The 19,793-nt window shown below is 41.5% G+C and overlaps 1 protein-coding gene across 2 annotated transcripts; it reads left to right on the plus strand.

Annotated features, from left to right (window-relative positions):
- The first annotated feature begins 434 nt into the window (after positions 1-434).
- On the plus strand, positions 435-19,417 carry LOC311166419 (protein EURL). Of its 2 annotated transcripts, none has more exons than XM_084226378.1 (5): positions 435-515; positions 1,092-1,221; positions 13,566-14,081; positions 17,286-17,348; positions 18,397-19,417. In XM_084226378.1, exons 2-5 carry the CDS (start codon positions 1,098-1,100, stop codon positions 18,555-18,557), a joined length of 864 nt encoding a protein of 287 aa, XP_084082504.1. In that variant the 5' UTR covers positions 435-515; positions 1,092-1,097; the 3' UTR covers positions 18,558-19,417. The 2 variants fall into 2 exon arrangements, with proteins under 2 accessions (XP_084082504.1, XP_084082505.1); XM_084226379.1 differs by having other exon boundaries at positions 449-668.
- The last annotated feature ends 376 nt before the right edge of the window (positions 19,418-19,793 follow it).

Here is a 19,793-nt window from a genome sequence, read left to right on the forward strand (position 1 = left end):
CCAGAGAGGGTGTGGAGTGTCCCTCACTGGAGATATTCCAGAAGTATCTGGGCGCAATGCTGTGCCATGTGCTCTGGGATGACCCTGCTTGGGGAGGGAGGTGAGACCAATGACCCTCTGCGGTCCCTTCCAACCATACCCAGAATCTGTGATTCGGAGCGCCAGCAGAGCCTTGACCGGGTTTTAATATCGTTTCCTGATCGGAACGATATTCCATCACCGCACCTTTTTTGTTTTTAGCCCCCACCTCTAACACAACCCAGCCGCCGCGGCTGCCGGGCGCGCTCAGCATCAGTGTCGCCGGTGCAGCCGCGCTCCGGGTGAGTCACGCCGGGCAGCCCCAGTCGCGACAGGAGCCCCGCCCGCCGCCCGCCCACCGCGCGGCGCAGACCAACTGCTGCGGGGGGAGCGCGGCCGCTCTGCGCCGCCCTGCCCGCCCGGAGGCCCGGGGAGAACCGGAGCTCCTGGCTGCTCGCGCTTCGCTGCCCAGCTCCGAGGCGACTCCAACCGCTGGGGTGCGGCGGGGCGCGGTCCGAGCCCCCCGGTGCCCCCCGTGCCGCCGGGCCGTGGTGGCGGCCCGAAGCGGCGGGCGGTGCCCGGAGCCGAGAGCTCCGGCGGCGGCGGCGCGGGAGGGCGGACAAAGCGGAGCGCGGCCGGGGCGGGAGGCGGTGAGACGGGACGGGGCTGGCATTCGGGATCGGGATTCGGGATTGGGATTCGGGATCGGGGTCGGGATTCGGGATCAGAGTAGGTTTAGCGGTAGGGGTTAGGGCAGAGCCGGGGATATCGCGGTACGGGCGGTGGAGGGGCGTCCGCGCCGCTAGTGCGCGGAGGGAGGAAGGGAGGGAGGGGGCAGCGATGATGGAGCTGGTGATGGAGTTGCTGGGGAGCGGGACGGGACGGGACGGGGCAGCCTTGGGGCGAGGGAAGGGAGAAATCTCGGTCGGTGCGGCCTGGCCTCAGTTTCTCTAAAGGGAAAACTTTGCCGGGACGCGCCCGCCCCCGTTGCGGGGCCCTCCCCCTCGGCGGCGCGGCCCGGCGGCTCCCGCGGTAACCCTGCCGTCCCTTGTCGCCGCCGTCCCCCTCCCCAGGGCACTATGAACGAGGAACAGTTCGTGAGCATCGACTTGGACGATGACAACATCTGCAGCGTCTGCAAGCTGGGCACCGAGAAGGAAACGCTCTCCTTCTGCCACGTCTGTTTCGAGCTGAACATCGAAGGTGAGGTTGGGAGCAGGAGCCTTGCCGGGCCGGCCCGGCCGGGGGCTGGGCGCACAGACGGCTCCTCGAAAGCTTCCGTCGGGTTCGGGTTTGGGAACGTCTGTCTGTAGATGAAGTTTTAAATCAGTTTGTTTTCTAGCTCGTTTCTGGTAAAGGTGGGTGCTGCTCCTCCAGACGTGAAGGTGAGCCCCCTCTTTGCAGAGCCTCTGAAATGCCCTGGTGTTTATTCCATCTCCTGGCATTAGACCTCTGATGTTGGACTTGGGGTCTGAATCACGTTCTGCCTTTATTCAGCGGGTTTGCTCAATAATTCGAGGGGTCTATGTATAAAGCAAGCTTAAATTGCAATTTTTATAGCATGCTATTTGGGGTTTTTGGAAGCAGGTCACTTTGCTTTCACTAGATCTACTTAGTGGAACAGAATTTTTGTTTTCATATTTTCTTTTTGAAATTATGAAAGAAATTTCAAATTTTCGTTTTGTTTCTATATAATGTTGCCATGTGTAATATAGCAAAACAAGGTTCATTATCAAAGCTTCCTAAAGTCAGCAGATTGTAAAGTAGGAATTTTTGCCATCTTTTAAAAGACTAATCTTGTAGAACCATTTTGGCCTCCAGAATAGTATTTTTAAATTTTTAAACCTGTTTTGGTAAAGAATTTCCCCATCTTGTTGCTTTTGTTCATGCATGAATGAGCAATAGATTATCTTTGTCCCTTTTGAAGTCAAATTGCTTGATTTTGGAGCAGCAAAGTAACTTCTTCCCCTTACATAGAGTGGTCTTTGCCAATTATATGTAGATATGAGCACCCAGAGTAATTTATGTTGCTGTGAGGCAGTTGAATATGAGGATCTCAACAGTGTTAGGTGATTAGTCCCATCATTTCAGTTATCATTTCTTGATAACAGATAGTAGACTTTTGTTGCTAGTAGAGGCAGTGTATTTCAATCTGACCACTACTTGGATACTTCAGAAGTATCTCAATATGGAGAGGGGATGTTTCTCTCTCTAGGCTTTGAAAACATACCAGCACACTGAGAATTAAGTGCTTCCATTACACTACTAATCTAGTTTTGTTTTGAAAGTGTTGAAAGTGATAGAACACATTAAAAAATTGCTGGATGGTTTCAGTGCTCTGTTGTTTGAGATAAGCTGTGGATTTGTCAGAGCTGCTTGTTATGGCTGTGACTTTCCAAAGTGATCATGTGTTTTAAGTGGAATAGGTTTGGGATTTTTTGCTCTAAATAGCCTTGGTGGTAGGAAAGACTTAATCTGTGCAAACCTTTACATAATCTTCTGAATTTCCAGCTAATTTTAAATGGAGGCTGCATAGAATAGAATAGTGATAAAAGCTTCCCTGAAGTTACATAGGCCATTGTAATTCTTTTATTTTGCATAATAAAAGTATACGTATCTTTGATCATGTTAACATCAAAATGCCTCAATTTCTGATAGTCTGTCTTTTGTGTGCCACTTTGAAAAGATGTACTGTTACTGCTCATAGGGAGGGGAGGCTTAAAAGTGGCAGTGGCTGTGTCAGTGACTTTTTATATAGAGTCATTATAAGGCTTTTTAGCTGAACTACTGCATGAGTCAGCTCTTTACCATACCTATGGTCACACTTCTCCTACTTTTGACATATCTCTACATTCCTGTATTTTTTTGTGACAAAGGCTGATTTTTTAATGTGTCTCAAATAAGTCTTTAGGCAGCCCTGGGTGCAGCATGAACTGGGTAATTTACTAAATCACAATGTTATGCTGGATGTTTTCATACTGACCTCCTGGTTATGTTTTAATGGAGTTCAGATGCATTAAAACTTGTTGAACAGAATCAGCTGCAAGTTGCATCAACTCCTGTAGATGTGTTATCCCACACTTACAAATGAGTGTCGATCTCGCTGATAGTTTGTCTTTTTATGTAGCATCATTTTTAAAACTGTCAGCAATTAAAACCCATACATATATTAAGTATTTCAGGAAGTGAAGTAGGCAATTCTAAAAAGATACTCATGCAACAGCTAAGACAGGCTTGCTCATTTTTGGTGTTGATGTGCATGTGGAACTGCTCCCTCAGAGAAGCAGGAAATAGCTGCTGTTGGAGAGCAGGCAGGGTATTAGTCACAGCTCAGCATCTTGCAGGATGCTTGAGTACTCCCACTGTTTGCAGCACCCTGTTAACTTCCATGTGTTAAGTGCTGTCTGACTTAATTGGAATGTGTGGCACCTCTTCCATCTCTCCTGACCTGTGCAGTCTGCACCAGGAGCTGGGTCAGGATGGAAAGGAGCTTTACAGATGGGTGTGCGAGGGCTAGCAGTGGGCTTGGCTGTCTTAGGTTAGCAGTTGGACTCAATGATCTTGAAGGTCTTTTCTGACCTAAATATACTTCTGATTTGTGAGTCTAGGTATGAAATTCTGGAAGTAGGCTTCCCAGCTCTCTTTTTTTAGCAGGGCATCATATTAACAAAACTGCTGAGGACAATTCTGTTTCCTCTCATGCCAGCAGCATCTGTCTGCTTAAACCTGGACATGGCAAATCCATGTGCTGGGAACTGGTGCAGCTGAACCCTCGAAACAGACTTTCTCAAGTGTCTGTGAACAAAATACTACAGAAATAAAATTTACTTAGCTGCACTTAATTACAGTCTAATCTAGTGATGGTGAATCTTTGCAGCTCCTGGCATCTGTGAGTTCAGCAGCTGTACAGGTTTGCCTGTGCCTCGATAGTGATGTTGTTGATTGGCTTGGGTCAGTAAGAGAGGAATTAGAAATGGGGGACTTGGAGACCATCCCCATCTCCAATAATGACTCATTTCTGGATTAGTGTTAGGACATTGCTCAGCCCTTACTTTCCTGACGCTGGAGTGTTTATTCGTAACCTTCATTATGTTTCTACAGTATCTTGGTAATGTTACATAACTGGGGGGGGAAATGGTGTTTCTTTTATAGTCCTTTATAGAGAATACTGCTATACAGAAAGCTTAATCTGTCTTCTGTCTTGATTAAATAACTGTTGAATTTCTATTTAAGGAAGTCAGTTACTGTGCCATAAAACCTTTGGTTTTTTTCAGATATCAAGTCTCCATCCTGATTTTTCTAATAATAGATTTTTAATATTTTAGTGAAATAAACTGTGATTATTCTTCTTACTAAGTTCAGTTAATTCACAGAAACTGCTGGTTTGACTGTAACTGGGAGATCAGCTATGGTGTCTGTCCCAGAATTTATTCAGGAGTGGTGTATATGGATTATAGGATCTATTTCTCTGAAGCTGACTTGAAGGAGTGTAGCAAGGGGAGAAGAAAAGAGAACATGGGCCTTGGAATAACTAAAGCCAATATGCAGGTTTAAACTTAACCCTGTTAAATGTCATCTGTCTTTCTTGAACAAGGAAGGAGCAACATGCTCAGCAGAGTTTAGTAGGTCTGGTCTTCAGTCTGGAAGGGGTGAGAGCAGTGTTGTCTCTGCGAAGGGCAGTATATTTTTCCTGTTGCACTGGCTCATCCAGCTCACTTAGTTTGAGGATTCACACTCAGGGAATCTGAGTGTACTAAGCTACACCTAAATACTTCTGTTGCCAAACTAGCTTTTGTGTCTGAAGGTTCTTAGTCAGATGATATAACACAACAGAATATTAATGTGCTTCTTAAAGTTTAAAATATGCAGAGTACTTATGTGTGAAATACTAAACATTTTGAAAAATGAAGCTGATTGTGGACAGTGTTTTTAAAGTTTTACATGGGCTTTAGAATATCCTGGTGGGCAGGATCTGCTGGACTTTAATGTTGGGCTTTGTTTGCCTTGTGCAGATGAAGCGAGCATCAGAGACGGTGCATTGTTTGCTTTTCTGAGTAGGTGTCACAGTAGTAATCAGTGGATTGAAACAGGAAATGTTTTAAATTCATCTGTGACTGGTTTGCATAAGCCAGGAAATCACGTGTTGTGTGTTAGTGGAAACAAAGTTCTTCTTTTTAATTTCATTAGAATATGAGAAAATGATTAAGCAAACTCTGCTAGCAGAGATAAAGTACTAACAAATCTGCAGTGATACATCAAGGATGGGGAGAAATGCATGAAAACTGAAAAATACATGCTTGTGTATGTATAAAAACATGTCTGTAAAATGTATACGTCAACAAAACAAAATCCTCTGCCTGAATATGGTGTTTTGAAACTCCAGTTGTAGCATTTCCAAGTTGTGGATGCTCCATCCCTAGAAGTGTTTTAAGGACAGGTGGGATGGAGTTCTGAGCACGCTGCTCTAGTGGAAGGTGTCCCTGCCCATGGCAGGGAGCTGGAATGAGATGATCTTTAAGGTTCCTTCCAGCCCAAGCCAGTCTGTGGCTCTGTGTCACCGTGTATCCTGTGTCCAACCCCTCACACAGCAGCAGCCAGAGGGTCCTGCCTGTGGTGCTGCTTACAGGTGTTCAGGTTCCTTCCCATGGGAAGGCATTGCACAAGGCAGCTGTGTCCTGGGATCCTCTGGACGCCTATGGAATCCCAGCTTCAGGATGTTCATACTTGAATGGTTTTGTTTGAACATCAAACTTAGAAGTCTATAATAATTATGACTTACCTTTACATTACTTTACGTAGTGTATCTGTCTTTAACTGGGTTTATGCTGGTTTTTCTTAATGCAGAATTATTTAAAGTCTGCATTTCTTCACATTCAAGAGTTGTAATGGTGACAAATGGTAATAGAAGTGGGAAATGTGATTTTTTGAGATGATTTTTAACTCTTTTGCTTGTCCAGTGCTGCTAACTACAATAACATCTTGGAGAATGCTGGCTGACAAGCAAACTGGCTCACTTCCATTTCTGTTTACAGCTGAACAGCTGAATAGCAAATGACAGTTCCCATCCCAGGTCCTGTAATGTAAGAGACAGTGTAAGTACTGGGCATCCATTCCCCTGATTTATATTGAAGTAGTTAGGTTTCCATGGTCCTCTAAAGTGCTGATAGACTCAGCTTTTGAGGCAATTTCAGCGTCAGGCTATTGCATCTGAGTCTCCAGGCTGAGACAAGGATGTTATAAATAAGTCTGTCTTACCACATAGCTTTTTTCCTGTTAAGGTCTACAAAATCTTGTATAATATTCTCATTCTGTGTTCATAAAAAAAAAAAAAGGAGGGGGTGGGTTTAGTTGTTGCAAACGTGTAAACACTCAGATTTCAGGGGTTTTTTCCTTTTTACACCCTATAGAAGAATATCTCACTGAAATAAAATGTGTTGTAAGGTATAGTTGAAACAAGTAGAAATCACTGTTTGATTTAATTCTGTTCCAGAATATTACACATCCTTATTTTTTTAGTGTTAATGAAATGATAAACAGTAAAATAGATTATTCTGGCAACAAAAGCTAAAAATTTCCATCGTTGCCCTTTAGACTAGCCAGATGAGAACTTGTTTCAAGGTAGCATTTGCAGGCCAGGGGTATGACTCATTTCTGCAAAGTTGAATGGACATGTGAAATTAACTCTTAACTACAAATTCAAGTCTGAACATGATGGGACGTGATTCTTACTCTGAATGGTGTGCTGTACACATACCACTGAATAATGCCAAGCTGTGGAGCTGGTTCAATAAAAACATTTTTGCATTCTTAATGTGCAAATTTGGGAGGTTTGTCCATGCAAACAAGATAATTGAGTATTTATGTTACCTGGCATCATCCAGACTGCAGAAATACCAACTTATGACTTCCACTCTTTTCTAGGTGTATTTAACAGATTTTTCTTACAAAGTATGTGGCATAATGTTTTCATCAGAGTGCATTGCTTTGTTTAATACCGTAGCAAATTCTTCTTGTTTATAAGGAACATGATTTTTGAAAATATATGTAAGGGGCCAGCTGGATTTCTGTTCTGTCTGATATTTTTGCTCTGTGCTAAAATACAAACGAGCTGATAGGAATGAAGTGGGAGGTGATTTGTGTGCACACTTGATGTATGGAAAGTACTGGCACGATCATATGAAAGTGAGGAGAGAACTTTAATTTATGAACAAGATAATATCTAGTATTTGCAAAGTGTCTGTTTTAGAAGTTAATGAATGGCACTGGCATCTTCCTTCTAGCCAGTCTAATAAATCATAAGATTTAACTCTCAAATGAGATTGCATGTAAACCCTTAAAAATTGCAGTTGGCTTTACATCTTGTCAAGCAGATGTACTGGAGATATACATCTCTAATGATCCTGCTTTTCAATGTTGGCAGAATTGTACAGCTGAAGAGTAGCAGGCTTTTGTCATTTAGACATGTGGATAACTTGTTGTCTTAGGTTATCGTGGGCTGCTTTTGTCTCATGCATTTTGAACAGGTCTCGGGATCTGCTTTTCTGGGAACCCCCCTCTTTCAGCACTCTTGGTTAGCAGCCTATGCAGCAGTGGCTTAAAATAGATAGACATGAGCATTGGATGTCTTGTGAAGCCTTTCTGTCTGCTGCAGGTCTTGGCCCTGCACACGAGGTAAACCACACTGGAGCTCTCTGACCTTTGTGTTCCTCGTGGACACTCACCAGATGTCCGGGAGCTGTTCCATGAGCTGGCTGAACATCCCTGTTTACAGAGTGCTCCTGAGGTGGACAGCTGAGGGGAGCAGCAGCTGGAACATCTGGGAACACACAGTGAAGACCAGGGCTCTGAACGGGGGCAGCCAAAGGCAAGGGTTCTTGCTTACTTTAGGATTAAAGGAGAAGAGCAGAGGTGTCTGTCAGAAATCTCTCTGGAGTTTGCTGTTTCTGGTGAGGTGAATTGTGCCTGAGAAGCATCACTTCACTGGCTGTGAAATACTGACCTGATAGTCTCCACAGCTAACTCAAACTGGAGGCAGAAGAGATGGTCAGGTATAACTCTTACCCATAAGTATTTGTAAATTCTTTTAAGAGGCTTTAAGTAACTAATGGCGTAGTACAAATTTATTATTGACTATTCATGTGTCTCCAAGTATTCCTCTTAATTTTAGTTCATCTTAGATTCAGGGGGGATTTTCTACTTCAGCTGCTATTCACCATTGCAAAAAAACAATTAGTGTACAGGAGTACATTGGAAAAAGCCTACATCCCCTTCTTAGCATTCTTTAACTTTATTTCCAACTGATGGATCTGAAAGACCAAGTATGAAGTTTGGTTGTTTTTTTTTTTTTTCCTTAAAGAGAATAGCAAACAAATGGAAAAAACCCCACTGCTGAAGATAAGCAGGCTAATGATCACTGATTATTTTTTTCTATGGAAACATTTGTGAAGGGATGTGGAATAATTTTGGTATTCAAGAACATTCCTTTTGAATTGGTTGATTTGTTGATTATTGTTATAATCTCCAAATAGGACAACTCTTCTAGCCAGCTTGAGCAAACATTTCACTTTTAGTTCTCTGTCTTTATAATGAAGAAGGGTTATACATAGTTCTCAGTGAATCAGTTCAAAGGCAGAAATAGTCTTTGTAGGTTTCTTACTCTAAAAAGAGCCAGAAAGCAAAAAACTTAAAATGATGGAAACTCATTTACTATCAAGTACAAATGCCTTGATACGGGGTAGAATTTGTTGAGATGTGATTGCTCACCTGGTTATCTTGTAAATATTCTCGCTGCTCTCAGCTACTTTACAGTTATGAATAAATAGAAGTTACAAAAATGTGTATTAAACTGCCTGATTGCTAGTCATGCATTTACAAAATTACTTTGTAGGAGTGGATTAGGAGTCATGTTGACTGGCTGCCTTGCATAGCTTATAAATTGAAAGTCAGGGTTTGGGTTGAGGTTGGTTTTTTTTTGCCTAAGCATCACGCACTTATGTAGGAAGTCCTGTTCTTCAAGTCAATATACAAAGATATTGTTGAGTGAAGTGATATGTTCATGTTTCATCTAGGACACATGAATTAATAGAATCAGAAACAAATAATGGATTGTAAACAGTTATGTTGTTTTATGATTTGTCTGGAGGTTTGGCATCAGCCTGTGAATTATGTGCACTTGAGGAATGATCTCTGGCATGAGCTTGTTTCCTAAGAGCATCTGTGCTGTCTTAAGTTTGTTAGATATGGTCTTCTAGGTATTAATGAATTTTGTGGGGTTTTTTTTCCCCTGTAGATTAAACTTTTCTTCTCTGGGCAGTTGTTGAGTGGGTTTTTTGTTGCTTTTTGAGGGGTTTCTTCCTTCTCTGAAAAAATAAACATGAAACTTAGGGTGCACTTGGACATAGTCTGCAATCCTGTTCTTGGTAAGTAAGACAAGGAGCAAATGCACATACCTGCAAGTGGGGGAGCAGGGAGGGGAAGTTGATGGGTTTATGATTGCAGATTTGAAGAACCAGACAAAAAGTAAGAAAGATTGAGGTTGATGTTAGCAAACAGAAATGTGGAGACAGAACTGAAACCCTGTGAAAGTCCCCGAAACTCAAAATAGCTGTTTATCAAAATTACATACTGCTTCTTGTTTTGTACAGAAATCTTGCCATGCTTTATTCATCTGTTGGTGTATAGTGTTGAATAAAGTAATAAAACTGAATCATTTTTATATGTCACTTGGTCCATGCCAGCTCACCAGATTGTAGCTTTTTCTGAAGTTGTGATGAAGGGAAAAATATCAAGTAGTCTGAGTGGAGTATGAAGTCTTCCCAAAAAGAAATGGACATCTTTTCTGCCTCATAAGGCTGATGGTATTGCCCACAACAGAAGGATTTGTTCCAAAGAACCATGCCCTAACTGGCTGGAATTCTAGTGTGTGGTTGTTAGTTTGTGCTGGCACAGCAGCTGCTGTCCCTGCTCAGCTCTTCCAGAAGGTTATGGCTGATGTTCTCTGCATAGGAATGGACTAATTGTCACCTTAGGACAAAAGAGAGATGGATGGTTGTTTTAGTTTTGTGTGTGATTGTTGCAGTAAAAATCCAAACCAGTTATGTGAAAGCTGAAGCAGGTCTGTTAGCAGTTCTCTGCAAAACTGTTTTGGATGTGCACATTTTCAGTTCCTTACTTTATTCAGGATTCCTTAGATAGGACCCCTTTGGGGGTTTGCAGTGTAATAAGAGAAGGGGTAGGATGTAAATTCTGATCTTGTATACTGGAAGTGGTTTGCAATAACCTGCCTTGTGCTCAGAAAGAGGGACATTGAGGCTGATGCGTGGCATATAAATAGCAAAGTTTAAACTCTTGAAGTAGCAAGGGTTTTTTTTTTCCTCTGTAATAATTGCTCATTTCAGGCACTCTATTACTGAGTTCAGATAAAACAGAACTCTTTGAGCAGCATGCCTTTAGAATGGGGAAGTTAGCAATGTTCAGAACTCTTAAAAGATAAATTCATCAGAAGGAAACACTTGAATAACCTTGAGCTTAAGACTTGGACATAATTTAGTTGAGGCTTCATGAGGTCATGCTGCACTTGTTCTTTCTTTGTGTAACAATTTGTGTGCTGGCTATTTTGTGTGTTCTCATGCTCCTCTCCTACTGAACAAGTAACATTTATTCTCATTGAAATAATGAAGCAGCCTCCAAGGAATTTCTTTTTATAAGTGATACCATCACTATTCTGTCATGTGTTGTGCAGGTGTGTTTGTTAGGTGGGTTCCTGAGCATTATTGTATAGAAAATTGTGCAAAACATGTTTTTCAGCCCATTGATTATTTTCTGTAAGTAAAAGAAAGCACAATGAGCAGCACCAAAGTAGAATGTTGAAGAATCACTTGGGTAAAGCAAGTAACATTTAAGAAATCACTCTAGTTTTCTAGGGTTTGTAGTGTTGTGAATATATTTGCCTTATCATTTCACTTGACAGTGTTTGCTTTTCCTTGATGGCTTAAAGACTTAAGGTTTCCATCATGCTACTTCAGTTAAGCAGGTTTGCTCTATTTAAATGGTGCTGGTAAGTCATGAAAACAAATGACTGTCTTTCTTGTTTTCAGTAGAAATGTTTGTTGGGGTTTTTTAAGTCTCTGTAAAGATATAGAGGTAAAATAGCATTGCAAGTAGGCAGCAGATTATGCAGAGTTTAAGAAAAGTTGGTATTTGTTTGCTGAAAGAGGTTGAAAAGTATTTTGAGGTATGCAGTGAGAATCTTGGCTGCCCACTGAAAGTTCCCCCTTACTCTTACTTCTGGAGTAAGGAGTGTACTTTACTCCAAAATTTCTTCCTTAAAAGTTGCCTCTGGTTAATATGTGAGTTTTATTTCTTCTAATAGTTACCTCATGAACAGAAGGAACATCTGTTTTCATGACTTTACCTTTTTCCCCTGATGTTAAGAACAAAATTAATTCCACTGCTCTTTTATTTTCCAGTTTTTTAGATATTTTTGCCCCATAAATTGTGTGCACTCTCAGGAACTCAGCCAGAAAATAATGCACTTAAATTTCAGTGCTGCCCAAAGAGTGGAAAATCAACAATTTGTAATGGCTACTCTAGATGTTTGAACTCTCCAGCTTCAAACAGCAGATACCAGCAAGTGAGACAATCAAAATGAAGTGCTTGGATTTGTTTTCAGTTTCATGTTAAAAATTTTACTTTTTCGGATTAGTTATGCGAGTAGTGTGGGATTTTGTGGGATTCAGTAACTTAACAAAAACATTGTATCATTTGTTAATTGTATGGGGTGGGGAGATTACCCTTTACCACAAGAATTTAGGAGGGTAAATCAACTAGAACTGAGACTTGTTGTAACATGTAGCTTTGTCCTAACTGTCTGTTAATGTCTCTGTTACCAGCTTTTGTTACCTGTTGCATTTCATGGTTTTTCTTTTATTTTTAGTCACTTTTAATGGCTAAAAGATAGGATCGCTGCATGTTAGTTCATGTTGCTTAGATTCAGAGATCCAGTTACATTGTTTGTTGTTTTAAATACTTAGTTCACAGGTATGTTGTTGTTATTTGCAGGGACAAAGTTGTTAGACAGAATTGGTTTTCATTCTATAGAAACCCTCCCAAGTAATATATGGGGTACTGAGATAAATGGCAAACTGTTTATTATTCTGCACTTGGATTCTGAATCTACTGTGTAGGTGAAGAAAAATAAATATCCACTGAAGTTGCAGAAAGTAATTTTGTAGTGGGGCACTATTAACTTTCTGGAATAGTCATTTCTCATACCATCTGTGTTCACTCACCAACTGCAAATCTTCACAGATTGTGTTCCTTTTTAACCTGTCAATCACTAGCTGTTACTTAGAGGTTTAAGTTACCTGCTGTAGCTATTTGAACAGTCTTTGAGGGAGGATGAGCAAAGAGGAGAATAAACATCCATCTTGTGTGATGTCATGGTTTAACCCCCGTGGGATGGGGAGAGAATTTCAGCTTGTGGGTTGAGACAAAGAGAGTTTCAAAGGGAGAGCAAAAGCTGCCTATACAAGCAAAGCAAAATAAGGAATTCATTCACTGCTTCCCATGGTTGTGCAGGTGTTCAGCCATCCCCAGGAGAGCAGGGCTCTGTCATGCATAACGGTGACTTGGGATGACAAATGCCATCACTTCAAGCATTCCTCCCTTCCACCTTCTTCCCCCAGCTTTTTACACTGAGCATGATGCCATCTGGTGTGGAATATCCCTTGGGTCAGTTGGGATCAGCTGTTCCACCTGTGTCCTTTCCCAGCTCCTTGCATGCCCCCAGCCCACTCGCTGTCAGGGTGGTGAGAGAGGCAGAAAGGGCCTTGACTGTGTAAGCCCTGCTCAGTGATAATGAAAACACTGCAGTGCAAATCCAAAACACAGCCCCATATTACACTGGGATAAAAATTAACTCTATCCCAGCCAAAACCAGCACACCTCAAATGAATTTCAAGACAGTTTAATGTTGGCAAGCATTGGCAGTATTAGAGCTTGCTTCCCTAGCTAGGCTGCAGGCTTGTGCCAGAGCAAAATCCTAAACCATGACTGACATCTGAGTTACGTTTGACCACTTGAAGGAGACAAGCCTGCACCCTGCAGTATTTGAGCAGATGGCTTATAACATTATGCATAGAAGATGGGAGCATGTATGAGTGCTGTCAGACTGCTCTTCAGGATCCTTCTATAGGACTTGCTGGTACACAAGTTGGGTTTATTTTACTTCTGCAGCTTATACACTTGTGTGTAGGGGGGATGCAGCATGTGTGGAGTTGTCAGTTGGCTTCATCTCTGTCACCGTGCAAGAGGCACACACTGAAGTCCTGCTCCAGAGATTATGGTGTGCAAAACATTTTGCCTGACAAGGACTCAAGCCTGAGGGTAACTTAACAAATTTTGGACTCTGAGGTGCCCTTGTTTGCTTCAGGGATAAGACTGTTAGTAGGAAAGCATCACTCAAGTTTTTGTTTTCTTGGTTGCTTGTGAGTAAAGATATTAAACAATTTGCAGTAAGTGAACTTCTTTCTGTTGTGTCTTTACAGGAGTACCAAAGTCAGATCTTCTACATACAAGATCTTTAAGGGGGCACAGAGACTGCTTTGAAAAATTCCACTTAATAGCAAATCAGGACTGTCCACGGTCAAAGCTCTCTAAAAGTCCTTATGCAGAAGTAAAAAATATCTTGAGCAAAAAAATTAACTGGATCATACAATATGCACAAAACAAGGATTTAGACTCTGATTCTGAAAGCTCAAAACCATCCCAACACCAGCTTTTTAGCTTCAGACATCAAACTGATAGAAAATTACTCCCACAGTTTGACTCCCCAGTACCTAGATACTCTGCAAAATGGATAGATGGGAAATCTGGAGGCATCTCAAGCTGCTCACAGGCTCTGCTGGAACCAAGAGAATCCACTGATTTCAGACTCGGTGCTACCTTCTGCTGCAGCAGCGTTTTGTGGTCCAACCGCAGCCAGGTCCAGAAAGCTGAAAAAGCTGAAGATGATTCACTTGCCAGTGTTCATAGGAGGCATCCTCAACACAGCAGGGAGGAACGTGAGTATACATCCCTTTACACACAGCCCAGCAAGCAAGGGCATTCTTTCAAATGCCTATTGACCACTTCATGTCTCCACAGGGCATTAGTTCTCATCCTCAAGTCCAGCATGTAAAATCTTTGGGGGAAAAAAGAGCTATCTGGCTGAGCAAATAGGATGGTTTGGCTGGTGGTTTTTGTTTTTGTTTTTCTTTCTTATTTTATTTTACTCTTAACTGTAACCCAGTGTGATGCAGGACATGCCTAATTTATGCAAAAAATTTAATTTCCATATGTCATTCCTGGGAGTTGCACAACCCTGCTTGTGGAGGTGGAGGTTACTCAGCTCCTGCAAATCTCTCTCTTATTGAACTTGCACAGTGCCCTGAATTCCATTTCACAGAGACCTGCCCTAAACAGCAGGGGAAATTAGAGGTCATATAGCAGAACAAACTTGTGAAATAATAGTAGCAGACTTTCCAGTGCATTTTACTGGATTTGTTTTTTCCTTGTGTTTGTTGAGTTTAGGAAACTGGGAAGGCCCTTCTGCCATCATGTCCTTTTAAAGGCTGTAGCAAAAGACCTGAACTGTCTTTTGATGACTGTGGTGATGGTGAAAATAACAGAAAATTAGTTTCCCGGTTAAGAAGATCACTAGAAGAAATCTTTAGAGAAAGCTAGGATATTTTAGTGTCTCTGGAATCAGGCTGCATGAAATGTGTTAGGAATAGATTCCTAGAGGTATGTGCTGTTACCATCCTGCTTTTTAGGCAGTGCTTGGTCCTGAACTGGTGTATGTCCACTCCTACATTTGTAGATAAGGAAAGTAATTGGAGACAGTTTCTGAATTTCAAAAGACCTGAGAAAGAAAACCAAAGCACTGATAAAATATTCCAGGGAAAAACAGGTGATTAAAAACAAGGTAGTAATGGAATCAGAATGTCAGAAGAGTCAGAGAAAGAGGTACTGTAAAAAGTTGGAATTGGCTTCTTTAGCCTCACATTTTTTTTAACTAATTGACAACTCTATCCTTGCAAGGCTGAGTCATTTCTCATTCTTTATGAAAGGATTTTACTTAACTGCTGCATGATGTGTCATGTTGCATTTGTAGTGAATTAGTAACCTTAAAGCCATAAATCAAAACAGATACACTGGGCTGTTTGACCACCTGTCCACTGGAGTCATAAATTGGGATTACATAAATCAGGACAGCATATAACAGAGGAATTATGGAGGCTTGACCTGGTTTATGGGGTTGTCTAACTGAAGTTAGTGACTTGGAATTTATCTCCAGTCTTTGATTTCAGGATGGGAACCTAAATCTGCATTGAGCACAATAACAGTTTTTTTCTTCTGACTACATACTGCAACTTTGAGGTATTTTTGCTTGTATTTTGCAGTATTTACCATTAAAAGACATTAATTTGGAGGCTCTGTGATTAAGTTTGTATGCTAGATGTAAATTTAGACTGCCAGAATTAGGTACCTTCTTACTGCAATACTTTCAGTCTTAACAACATAGCTGTCTACTGAAAAACAGTATTAATGGAAATGTAAATAGCTTGGCCACTATTTTTTCAGAGTTTGCCTCAGCTGTGGATAGAATAATATTTTACCATTTAAATTCAGTGCTCTGTTCCTTCTCCCTTTCCCTTATGCATCAGAATAATGTGCCATGAAACAGTCCTGACACAAAACACTCACATGAAACATGTGAACCAGTCTGTCTGCCAGATGACAAAATGTTAATGAAAATACTGAAGAATGGGGAATTAGCATCCTACCACAGGGTGTAAAAGGGGGGGGGAAATCTTGACATTTTTAGCTGTTAATTACTATATTACATTTGGTCAGGGTTTTTATGGTGCTTAAAGGGTGGTAGAGTGTGAGAAGGGACTTTTCAGGTTTATTGATAGCTGAAGGTAGGAAGGAGCACCATTTTACCTGACTGATGGAGTAGAAAGGTGAATCTGTTTTATTCTTAGCTGGGATTATGTCTTGAGTACCAAGTCGTAGCAATTGCCAGCTTCTTTGGTTTGGCAGTACTGTCAGCAATTTAACATCCCACAACTGCCAGCTGTGAGAAAGTTTGAAAGGGAAGGCTTAGGATAATCAAATAATCCAGTGAGTAGCTAAACCCCATCTTTTCAGAATTCAGGACTTTAAATTTGCCATGTAGAAACCTTCTGCACAGAGAAATCTCTGGCAAAAAAGCTGCAGCATCGTTTTTTCTCTCAAGTATGTGATGAGAGCTTTGCTAAGCTGCAGCAGAAACAGCTTTGCTGAAGTTTAAAAAGAGCATTTTAGGATTGCAAGGTCTTAAAGCTTGTGCCAGTGCCCAGTACCCCGTGTGGTGTTCAGATTGTCACTTTTCACCGTGGTGACAAGGGCATCTCAGCAGCAGCCATGGCACCATGTGTGTCCACTGCAGGGTTGAGGGAACCCCAGGAAGCAGGCCAGTGCTTCCCTGCTGTTGATCAAGGGCAGTGAAGAACTCCTTCACAGTTCCCTCCTCTGAGGCTTAATGTGTATCTTCTGTGAGGGTGATCAATGCACACAACCTGAGATACAGAAGGGCTTTTGAATGATACAGAGGATCCTCTAGTTCTCACCAGGAGCACAGAAGGAAACCTATTTTTATATGCTGGTCTTCATATCAAGCCGGGGTTGTCCTTCATTATTTGTCACTGAGACACTCAGTGGAAACTGTGCAAGTTATCCCTGTATGCATAAAGCACAAACCTTGATGACCAAAACAGGGAGCCAGATGCTGAAAATTCTGTCAGGAAGCTGCTTCTTGCAGGCTGGGAAACATAGCAGGTCTTAGCTCAGAATTGTCCCCTTTTATAATTGTCCACAATTAAACAGATGTGCTTTCCTGGGTTACACTGGGGAAATCATGTTTGGCAGTCAGTGGAGGGTATAGTATCTAAATGTGCCAACAGTTCTGACTCTGGATGCCACTGTTTTCAGGGCTTGATTTTCCACCTTTTTGACATTGAAGAGAGGGTTTTCTAATGGAGTAAATCCTTGTCTGTGTCAACATTAAAAAGAGAATTTTCAAATTTTCCCCAAATCACTGATAAGTACTGTTGTGTCTGACTTACTGCCACACATCTGTTGATTATTAGGATGCAAATAGGAGAAATCTTGAGAAAATAGGAGTCTGCTTAGGGATGTTTGTGTGACTTTGGCAGTAGTAATAACAGATTTTATTGTTGCAGTGGCTACAATGACTGTAGGAGAGTTAAAGCAACTTAATGAAAAACTGCTCAAGCAAATCCAGGGTGAGAATTTTTCAATACTCTTTGTTTTGGGTTTGTGGTTCTTTGTCATAAAAAAAGGTGTGATTTTAAAAAAGGAATTTTGGTTGCCTTTCTGTCAGTTATGTTTTTAATGGATGTCTCTTGTTTTGCATGGAAATGGGTGATAAAGAGAGATTTCTAGGTGCTCTCATTATGTAATCTGCTTTGGTGCTGCAGACTGGCACAGTATTCTCTTCAAGAATTTTACTAGAACCATAGAATTGTTAAGGTTGAAAATGATCCTTAAGATCATCAAGTGCAACCATAAGCCAGCACTGATAAGTCCCCCCCCAACACCAAGTGGTTCCTAAATCCCACATCTCCATGTCTGTTAAATCCCTCCAGGGATGGTGACTCTGCCACTTCCTGGGCAGCCTGTTTCAGTGCATGACAGCCCTTTCCATGAAGAAATGTTTCCTAATATCCAGTCTAACTTTGCCTGGTGCAAACTAAACCATTATCTCTCATCCTGTCACTTGTTACCTGGGAGAAGAGCCTGATCCCACCTGGCTTCACCCTCCTGTCAGGCAGTTGTAGAGAATGATAATGTCCCCCCTGAGCCTCCTTTTTCCCAGGCTGAGCCCCCTCAGCTGCTCCTCATCACACCTGTGCTCCAGAGCCTTCCTCAGCTCTGTTGGACACACTCCAGTCATTCCATCACCTCCATGTCCTTGCTGTGAGGGGCCCAAAACTGAACACAGGACTGAAGTGTGGCCTCAGCAGTGCCCAGCACAGGGAGATGATCCCTGCCCTGGTCCTGCTGCCACACTGCTGCTGATACAGGCCAGAGTCAGCTTTGTTTTCAATTCTATACTGATCCACCTTGGCTCAGGTTGTCTATAACTAGAAACAAAGTGATGCTGTTCAGTTTGCAATGCATACAAAGCTGTGCTGGAACCAGGAAAAGCAGAGCTCCTGTGCATGATCCCACTTAAATGTCTGTGCCTCTTCCCCAGTGTTGTTTGTCACTGCTTCCTAAGGCTGTGTCAATCCAGGGACCAAGGGCATTGACCCAGTGCTGTTGTTGCAGATGTGTTTGAGGAGCTGGCACAGCAGGTCCAGGAGAAGGACTCCCTGGCCTCCGAGCTCAATGTGCGCCACATCGCCATCGAGCAGCTGCTGAAGAACTGCTCCAAACTGCCCTGTCTGCAGATGGGAAGAGCAGGGACCAAATCCAACGTCCCCATATAGAGGGAAACAACTTCCATCCCCCTAGAGCAAACTGTCCCTAACAGCATTGATAACCATTAAGTACAGCTGCACCCATATTTAGAAGCTTTTAAGAAAACTTGGGCAGCTTTCTCTTTGTATTCATAATCCGTGGGAAGTCTTATTCCACTTTGGGTTTAACAAAAAGGGCAAATATTTTGGGTATTAAAATCTGCTGTAATAAGGTTTATTCACATCTGGGGATTATTTTTTTTCCCATAACTACGCATGAGCCTTGAAATGAATTCTGTGTTTTGTTTATAATAAAATTGTTTCTAGCAAAGAATGACCTGAAGCCTGTAAACCTGCCTCCTTCATACAGAGGACAAAATAAAAATTTGACTTTTGATCAGGTCTGATCCTGTTACATCCAAGAGAGCTTTAAAGGGAGAACAGTGTTAATAAAACTCATGTTTTCTTATTTATTATGAGCAATATTTTATTATTGAAATTTTATACTAAATAAATATCACTATTTTAGGTACTTTTCCAGATCTCTTTATAAAATGTCTGAGTTACTCTGTGTAACGTTTATGCCTTGTGTATGATTGTTTATCCTTTTTCAGGTCTGTATCTTTCATGATACGATTTTAAAAAGTATTGTTTCCCAAAGAAATGAATTTCACATGTTGAAGAAAAAACTAGTGGTGTATCAATTATTTTTATCAGCTTTATAACTGAAGAATTTGGTTCATGAGATGTTTAAAAAAGCACAGCACTTGCTTTAAATTAAAAAAATAATCCATACTTTGGTTTTAATGCATAGAAGTTGTTTTATATGTGTGAAATTTTCAATGCTGAAAAATTACTTTGATGAAACTCAATAAATTTGTAATACTACACTGCCTTGTTATGATTTCTTTATAAAGTTGGATCAGACTGATAAAGTGTTTTCATTCTGAAATGCAAGTAGTAATGATGCATAATAAATCAGAACAGCCTTTGTATTTTTTAAACTTATGTCAGTCTGCTATGACAAGAAATCTTAGTCTGCCAAAAATACTGCAGGGCTGCATTTGAGTAGCTGAAAGTTGCTGAGTTGCACTGAAAAAATCTGGGGGAGGATGGGATGAGTGGAAGATACAGACGCACACAGAGAAAAGTTAAAAGTCTATGTGCTTTTAGCTCTTGAAGTGAAAAGGGAGTAACTTCTATAGCTGAGCTGAAGGCATGCCTAGTGTGAAGAAAGGTTTCAGTTTGATTTTAAACTCAAGCTGA

The sequence above is a fragment of the Fringilla coelebs genome, assembly GCF_963513975.1.
Source record: "Fringilla coelebs genome assembly, chromosome: 2".
Taxonomy (NCBI): domain Eukaryota; kingdom Metazoa; phylum Chordata; class Aves; order Passeriformes; family Fringillidae; genus Fringilla; species Fringilla coelebs.